The 8,389-nt window shown below is 45.1% G+C and overlaps 2 protein-coding genes across 3 annotated transcripts in view; one reads left to right on the top strand and one right to left on the bottom strand.

The window, feature by feature from the left end:
• Positions 1-420: 420 nt before the first annotated feature.
• The window catches only part of ift74 (intraflagellar transport 74), a 12,825-nt gene continuing 4,856 nt past the window's right edge, over positions 421-8,389 (bottom strand). The window contains exons 10-21 of the mRNA XM_005747220.1: positions 3,695-3,833; positions 3,529-3,591; positions 3,301-3,444; positions 2,717-2,757; positions 2,556-2,635; positions 2,425-2,478; positions 1,857-1,954; positions 1,658-1,784; positions 1,370-1,533; positions 1,090-1,215; positions 899-959; positions 421-628 (exon numbers count right to left, since the gene is read on the bottom strand). Of these exons, the coding sequence (XP_005747277.1) occupies positions 513-628; positions 899-959; positions 1,090-1,215; positions 1,370-1,533; positions 1,658-1,784; positions 1,857-1,954; positions 2,425-2,478; positions 2,556-2,635; positions 2,717-2,757; positions 3,301-3,444; positions 3,529-3,591; positions 3,695-3,833 (1,213 nt within the window). The 3' untranslated portion in view covers positions 421-512. The remainder of the gene's footprint in view (positions 629-898; positions 960-1,089; positions 1,216-1,369; positions 1,534-1,657; positions 1,785-1,856; positions 1,955-2,424; positions 2,479-2,555; positions 2,636-2,716; positions 2,758-3,300; positions 3,445-3,528; positions 3,592-3,694; positions 3,834-8,389) is intronic.
• LOC106456415 (leucine-rich repeat-containing protein 19-like) overlaps positions 5,195-8,389 on the top strand; it is a 5,183-nt gene continuing 1,988 nt past the window's right edge. The window contains exons 1-3 of one of the 2 annotated variants that reach the window (XM_013914371.1): positions 5,195-5,835; positions 7,194-7,549; positions 7,761-8,138. In XM_013914371.1, coding sequence (XP_013769825.1) covers positions 8,135-8,138 — 4 coding nt within the window. In that variant the 5' untranslated portion in view covers positions 5,195-5,835; positions 7,194-7,549; positions 7,761-8,134. Of the gene's footprint in view, positions 5,836-7,193; positions 8,139-8,389 lie in introns of both variants that reach the window. The other variant, XM_013914370.1, reaches the window with a different exon arrangement.

Genomic DNA, 8,389 nt, shown 5'->3' with positions numbered 1-8,389 from the left:
GTAGAATGGGAGGCAGAGCCTTCAGTTTTCAGGCCCCTCTTCTGTGGAACCAGCTTCCAGTTTGGATTCAGGAGACAGACACTATCTCTACTTTCAAGATTAGGCTTCAAACTTTCCTTTTTGCTAAAGCATATAGTTAGGGCTGGACCAGGTGACCCTGGATCCTCCCTTAGTTATGCTGCAATAGACGTAGGCTGCCGGGGATTCCCATGATGCATTAGACATGTACGTTAGTTTAACTGATGCATCTGTATGTCTCCGTCTCTCAGTTAATTGTAGTATGTTTATTTCTTTCTTTTGCAATAAACAGACAGTACCTATGGAACATTTAAATTAGCTCACCATTTTACATTTACATCTCTACTTGAAGCTGCTGTCAGAATGCAGCACAATCTCTGCCTTTGAATGACTGAGAAGCTATTTGGGTATAACCATCAACACATTTTGCTTTTAATGACCATGAGCCTGTCAGAAAGCTTCACCTGGAACCAAATGAATAAAGCCTTTTGTTTTTAACTCATGTTGTTCTGCAGCAGCTCTATGAGGCTCTTGTTGTAATCGGCCACCTGCTGGGAGACGCTCTTGGCAACTGAGGCGTAGTCGCTCTCCTGGGATTTGGAGGCGATGACTGACGCTGCAGTTAAGGAAAAATCACTGAGCTCACAGACCTGGTGTCTCAGAGACCAGAGGTTTATAGAAGACAAACCGAGAGCTGGAAAATAAAATTAAATGTATGCACACATCTGACAAGTACTGCTCCTTTAATTACCTCCAAAAGCTACCAAAGCTGTAAAGAACTGGTCCCAGTGTTTAAAAATCTCACTTTCTCTGGATGCTGGAGACTGAATAGAGGGCTTCTAGTGTGGATGAATTCATACGTCATATTTCTAAAGGATACATTCTTTCATCACAAAGTTGTTCTGCTCCAGGTGCTGCCATTTCCTCTCCAGGTTAGCCAGCTAACGTTCAGACACATAAAGCAACACAAAACACAAGACTGCTGTGAGCTGAAGACGGGAAGGCAGGTGGTGAGGAGCGAGCTGAGTCAGAAGATTCAGTCTGTTTCCTGTGTACCAAAACACGACTAACCTGAGCGTGAGTCTCATTTTCCTGCAGTCTGGTCTTCAGCGCTTCATGTTTCTGGTTCATCTCCTCCAGCAGCTGTCCAAATGCATCTCGACGCTGAGTCAGCGACACCTGCTCCTCCTGCAGCCTCTGCAGCACAAGGAGAGAAAACAAAGTATAGTCAGTTCATTTTTTAAAACGGAGTCCATTATTGATCTCCAGTATGGAAGCTCTCGGGGACAGTGGTGAGAAAGAACTGCCTTTTAACAGGAAGAGACCTTCAGCACAAAGAGTTTGCAGTTACCTTCTTCCTCTCCTCAGCTGTGAGCCTGAGGGTGTCCAGGTCCCTGTAGGTATGCAGCTCAGCCTGCATGGTGCTGACACGCTCCTGCAGGGTGCTCAGCTCACCTGTGATCTTCCCCTCCAGCTGCTGCACCTTCTCCAGGTCCTGCTGCAGGCGCTGGGACTCTGTGCAGGGGCAGAGAAGGGCCTTTGTTCAGTGCTCGTGTTGTCGGGACGTAAATGTTCCAGACTTTAAGGTTAGAAATAAATTTAGAAGTGAGGGAAACCCGACTGTGTGCGTGTCACCCACCTGTCGTCAGTCCTCTAGCGGTGCTCTCTGACTGGACCACCTCGGTCTCCTTGCTTACCAGCACTTCCTGCATGTCCCTCAGCTCACTGGCTGTCACTGTATCCACCTGACGGAGCCGCAACATGTTCTACAAAGACATGCACAGTTAGTGCAGTGGACCACGCTGTGTTTGTCCTCCCATTTCATCAGTGCTCCTCACCCTGCTGCAGTGCTCCAGGAGTGAGACAATGTTCTCCTGGCCCTGCTTTAGTCTCTCCTCCTCCTGAGCCCTGGACTCCTCAAATGACTCGAGGAACCCTGAGAAGAGGACAGAGGTTATATCCATGCGCTGCTAGTAGACAGTAGGTTCCCTCTAGTTCCTCCTGACAGTGGAAATCAAACTACTGTGTTTTGGTGACTAACTGTCATCAATTAGGCTTCATGCTTTCACATGCAGTGTTTGCATCAGCCCCCACATTCCCAAATGTGGGATCATCAGTGTTGGTTATACAGATGAACAAATACATGCCTGTCAGCCTGCATCTGCTCAACTACTCTGCCCCACAGTCCAAGACATCAAGATGCAGTTTGTGTGTCTGTCAGTCGCCTGTGACACTGACCGACTGACCGTCTCCTCTCAGTCGCTCCGCTAACTGTTGTATGTGTTCATTTTTTTCTTTTGCAATAAACGGACACAGTACGTAGGAAATGTTCTCGAAACACCTTAACTTTAAATGAGCTCGACTATGCTGCCGATGTCACAAGTGTTCGGTTCGACTGGGACTCACGGTCGATCTCCTCTTCCTTCCTCTTCAGCTCTCTGTATTTTTGTTGACATTCGCCTGTAGGAATGTTCAGAATATTGAAATCACATCAAAGGTGATTCAGGTTTAGAGTCCACCCTCATCCTGTGGGTTACCCTGAGCTGCTTCTGAGTCCTGCTCCAGGTGTCGGATCTCCTCTGTGATTTGTCTTCTCCTGTCCCGTATCTCCGTAAGCCTGAGTACACACAATATACACATATTCTTACACGCACACACAGAAGTGACGAGTATCTAAGTACTTGTAATGAGTACATACTGCCTCTCCATGCTGGCAATTTCCTGGTTGTCCTCTTTCACCTGGAGAACAGAAGCACAGCTTCAGTCTTTGGTTTTTCACGTCTGCTAACATCAAGCTTCAGGAGCTCTGCTCACTGCTGTTTACAATCCATTCATCAGTTTGACCACATGATGGTGCTGTTGACTCTCTGAATCAATGCACACGTTTAGGATGAAGAACAGCCCTACTGCACATTAGCACAGTAGCCTGGGTTAGCATTAGATCATCTAAACTTCAGTGTTATTAAGTTTACTTAATCAGAGAACATCGGAGAACAAAATAAAGTACCAGGACCCAAATGTCGCAGCTATAGTTGCTTTTTAATGCTGAAAGAGGGTTTTTGCCGTGCAGACCCTGAATGTGTGGAGGCAGTGAACGCTGAGGAACCGAATTCCTCAACATGACTAAAACTACTCAACCAGACTGAAACTGAATCCATGTGATATCCTTGTAAAAGCCTGTTTCAGGAACACAAACAAATCGATTTCCTGTTTGTAAAAGTTTCTGTGATATTTCATCAAATCCCTCCCGTCCTCTGATGTAGCAATGACCAGCGCGCACACCTGCTTAAATAACTTCTCTCTCTCTTCCTGGGGTGAACCCAGGCTCTTCTGCTCCGCCTCCATCGTGTCTCGTTTGGCCTCCAGCGCTGACAAGGTCTCATGAAGCCGAACCATCTCCTGCTTTATCTGAGAGTGGGACAGCTCCTGCAACGAGGATCGTTCACGTAAAACACCCGCAGCCACGCTGTTCCTCCACCTCGCTCACACCGCCCCCTCCACCCGACTCACTGCTTCATAGTCCTCCTTCCTCGTTATTAGCACGTCCAGCTCCTCCTGGAGAACAGTCAGCTCCTGCAAAACAAAAGAATCAGCTGAGTACTTGCCAGAGTGAGATTTCATCATGCCTGCTGACATGAACCAATCTCCTCTTTCCCCATAACAACTACAGCTTCACCTGCAGCAGTTCCTCATTAGTGGTTGTCATGGTGAAATATTTCTCTTGCTTTGCTGCCGGCATTGCTTGGACGACTTCATCAGCAACGCGCCGCTCTCTCCTGATCTCCTCCTCGATGGCCCTGATTGCCTCCTCTCTCCTGCAGAGCAAACAGAGTGGACAGAGTGCACGCAGACAGATAAAGGAAGCCAAAGAGTTTACAGGTCAATAACAGCCCACATCAGCTGACACGCTTCTACACATCAGCTAACATCGGGTCAGGCTATCTAAGCTGCTTAAGTTGTGGCACATGCACAAGCTGCTTTGCAACCCACCTCCTCGGGTTCCTCTGAGTCTACGGAGGCCCTGACTGAACACTGCACAAGCAAAACGTTCCACATGAAAAATAAGGCAAAGCAGACGAAGAACCTAAAAAACTGTTGTTGTTTCTTAAATTAATTTTCATTCTTTACTACACCAACCAACGACAAACGGAGACAGAATCAAGCAGCGGTGGTCAAAGCTTCCTCCTGTTTCCTGCTCAGCTACATCACAGGACTGAAGCATAACTATGATGTGAAGCCGGCCGCATCAGTGAAGCCTCTTTCTCTGAGATATTTTAACATAAAAACACAAATGCAATTCAATAATACATCTCAGTGTCTTTGCACTTAAACTGTAAGAAACAAATAAGCTTTCTTTTTAATTTTGGGGCCTTTTCAGCCCTTATTCCATAGAGACATGAGTGTGTGGGGGGGGACATGCAGCTTAGTGCGGCTCGGACTCAAACCCGGGCCTACCGCTCTCCGGCCACACGGCGTATGACCTCCTGATCATCCCACTGAGCTAAACCATAAATAAGTTAAATTAGGTTCTGTGTTGTGCAGACTGTCCTGTAATTCAACAATGAACATTTTTGTCCTTTTTCTGTTTCTGGTGAATCGAACATAAGAACGATACATTTCTATAGCAGCCAGCGAAAAACGAGGAACTTTCTGCCGTTTATTGCTTTATCTACGACTTATTTACTTTGGTACAGTACGTGGTCATGGAGCCCGTCCCCACCGTAGAAGATTTATGCCCTCCTTCACATTTTCCACAGTGGGCCAGACTGAAGACTTTGGAGGGCTGATCCTGGCCCATGGGCCTTATGTTTGACACCCCTGCTGTGGGACTGGTGGAGGAAGACTACAGCACCAAACTCTTGAATATTCACATCATATGGTTACACTTGAACCTGACCCCTGTGATGTAGATCAGCTCCTCCAGTCTCAACATTCCCTCCTCTGTGCTGAAACCCGACTTTCCCAGAGACGGTGCAGTCGGGCTGCAATGCAGCTCCATCACATTTCCATCAGTCTCTACTTCAATTCAATTCAATTTTATTTATATAGCGCCAAATCACAACAAAAGTCACCTCAAGGCGCTTCATAGATACAGCGAAAAACCCAACCATCACATGACCCCCTATGAGCAGCACTTTGGCGACAGTGGGAAGGAAAAACTCCCTTTTAACAGGAAGAAACCTCCAGCAGAACTTCAATGGAAGAGTAGGAATGTGGGAGTTCTTGTTCAGCTGTATGTAACCCAGTCTGCTGCTGCTGGTGTGCCTGCTCACTTTCACAGTACTATTAATCATTACAATGTTTACAATAGTTTGCAAATGTTGCTGAAACATTTTACAATATCAAGAGTGAGAGTACACACAGGCGCACAGGTATGTTTGCTGAGACGAAGCAGCAGCAACACTGGCCTCTTTCATCTTCTACCTGCTTTTCATCCACTTTTCCTTTACTCCGTCTGATCTTTCACACTCTTCTCCTTACTTTATGCTTTCTTTTCCATTCAGCCGTCATCTCTCCGTAAGAAGAGGTCATTAAAAGAACTAAAATGCTTGTCATTAATCATATTCAGTCATTTGCAGAATTATACCTTGAACTAGTTCACATATATATTTAGATGAGCCATTTCCAACAGTAACCTAAGAGATACTTGTAGGCGGAAGAAGGAAGACAGCAAAGATGGGAGGACCAACTTGATCAATCATAAACAGTTAGCACAGAGTGCACACTTGTTTTACAAGGAACAAAGGTCACTCGTACGCTGACTGCGTGAGAGTAACACAGGACTAAAGGTTCACCTTAGTGCGTGTAGAAGAACAGGTAAGATTCTTCTGCTACTTTTCATTAGTAAAAGATGATTACACAACAAGTATAAAGAGAAACAGTGTGAAAACCAGACAGGAATTGTGATTGTGAGACGCAGAAGTGCGAGGTTAGGCAGCAGCCACGTTTCTACACGTCTCCTTTAAAAGAAGACGTGCGCTGAAGTTTCTTTTCTCTGTAAGACGTGAAAAAGACACTCCAGCATCAGTGTGCACTCACTCCCTCACACGGTGCTTTATCTCTACTGTACTCTGACCTCGGGCTCATGCTGCAAAGTGCCCGATTTCTCAGTTCACTGCACATACAAAGAATTCACATAGAAATATGAGGGCATAATGTTTTCTGTTAATGGAGTCCAACGCTGAGTCGTATGTTTAAAGAGGAACATGACGTGCAATGATGGGTAATGTTTTTATCCTCAGGTTAGATGGCTTAATAGCTCCCGACTCTAAAGGGTATTTTCATCAGATTCTGAACAGTTGTTTTCCTTCTGCTCTTTGTGATGTCAGTGAGAACAGGTACAGTCATGTCAGCGAGCTGTGCTCCGCCTACCTGCTGTTTGAATCAAACACTTTAAACAGAATGTTGTAAAGCCTCAAGCTGTCACCATGCTGCTGTTTGGTAACAGGCACACACGGACGTGGTGGTAAAGTTTTATCCTGCTTTTTGATTCTAAGGGGCCATCATTGAAAAATCAGTGTAGTCTTGAGACTATCAGCTTATCGTGAAAGTGATAATAAGGTCAGTGATCAAGAGACGCAAGCACTGTTTTACTGTCACCATATATTAGACTTTCTGCAGCACCCCCTGCTGGCCATTACTTAGAATGCACATTTATGGCACTTTGTATCACTCGTAGTATTTGTGAGTATTTGTCCTCATGACATGCTGTGCTTAGTGTAAACATTGGCCAATACTTATTTACAAAATCTTGTCTCACACTTTTAACCCCTGCACACTTTTCACAGCATACACTGAGATTTTGCACCTCTTTGTGGTCTTCAGGTGCTACCGTGTCACGCAACCTTGTTTTTAAGAGGCACCGCCAATCCAAAGAACGCTGGCTTAAAGGGGGAGGAGCTAAACATGTATTTCAGAAAATACATTTTACTGACAGGCTAAATAACTGTAACTTATGCAAACCTTGTGTATAAATGGAGTTGATGTTAGTCAGATTATTTTAGTCCAACTACATAATTTGCAACCGTCGATATCTGTGCCGTAGTAACGCTTTTTCAATCAAAAAGCTGAATTCTACCAGGCAGAAAATGAATTAATTACTGGTTTTGTTAAGAAATGAGCGTGTTTTCTCTGTCACGTGTTGGTTACAGGACTTTGTATCCATTTCCTTTCAGTGTGGTGTGATGGAGAGGTGCTGGCAGCCTCTCCTCCTGCTGTGGCTCACTGCAGGGCTAGTGAAAAATAATGAGACAGTGAATTGTTCCTGTTCCACCCATCAGCTGACAGCAAACTTCACCAACAAACATCTTCAAGTCATCCCTGAAAACTCTGAAAATGTAAATGTTACCAAACTGATGATTGAAGGGAACCTAATTACTCTGAATAACACGGACCAGCAAGCACTAGCTAGCTATCCCAGCCTGGTAGAGCTTCACTTGGATGCTAACTGGATCACTGCTATTCCAGCCAAATACTTCTCTGTGGTACCAAACCTCAGAGTGCTGTCTCTCGCCAGAAACAACATCAGCAGGTCAGTAGGCTAGCAAAGTCTAACTTCTAGCTAAATGCTAGTTAGCTGCTTTAAGTATACTGTGTGTTAAACACCAACCATTAAACTGGTTTGATTTTGATATTGGTGCATACTTGTTAAAACTTACTACTGTTGCATGTTAGCAATATATCTAAGTACAGTGTGGTATGTAATCAAGTGTAATATAATTCTGCTGTGCTGTTTTTTGTAGCCTTGACCCTCAGGCTTTCAGTGACCTGGAGGTCCTGACAGAGTTGGACCTGACCCACAACTTGCTAACAAGCCTCCCTGCACAGCTGATCAGTGGGCTGAACAAGTTACAGGTAAAACAAGCATTTCAAAAAGAATCTGCTAACTTAGAGTTTGGTTAGAACTAATCTAGACATGACATACATAAAGAAATGCATGCATGTGTATGGGGATTTACGGCTGCACATGTAAGCGTTTCCTGTACAGGATGTGTTATTATTTCATTTACCTCGCTCTGTCTGGTCCCATCAGGTACTGAACCTACAGGGAAACCCCTGGAATTGTTCCTGTCCACTGCTGACCATCATTGGACAGATCGATGCAGCAAATGTTACCATGGGTAGTAGTTTTCATCACACAGTTTTAAATGTTGGCTGACCTGTGACCCTTTCTGGGAGCTAATGAGTCAATGACAGCAGTTTGAAAACTATAAACACTGCTCAAAAAGAGAAAGGAACACAAACACAGTTCATGAGTGTGCTGAGGACACGTGACACATGTGAAAGGGTCTGGAGCAGCTGTAGAGAACGTTATGCTGCCTGTAACATCGTTCGGCATGACCAGATTGGTGGTGGGTCAGGAATGGTCTGG

Source organism: Pundamilia nyererei, unplaced genomic scaffold (genome assembly GCF_000239375.1).
Source record: "Pundamilia nyererei isolate P.nyererei 1_Seehausen unplaced genomic scaffold, PunNye1.0 scaffold00191, whole genome shotgun sequence".
Taxonomy (NCBI): Eukaryota; Metazoa; Chordata; class Actinopteri; order Cichliformes; family Cichlidae; genus Pundamilia; species Pundamilia nyererei.
This window is presented reverse-complemented; position numbering and strand designations above follow the sequence as displayed.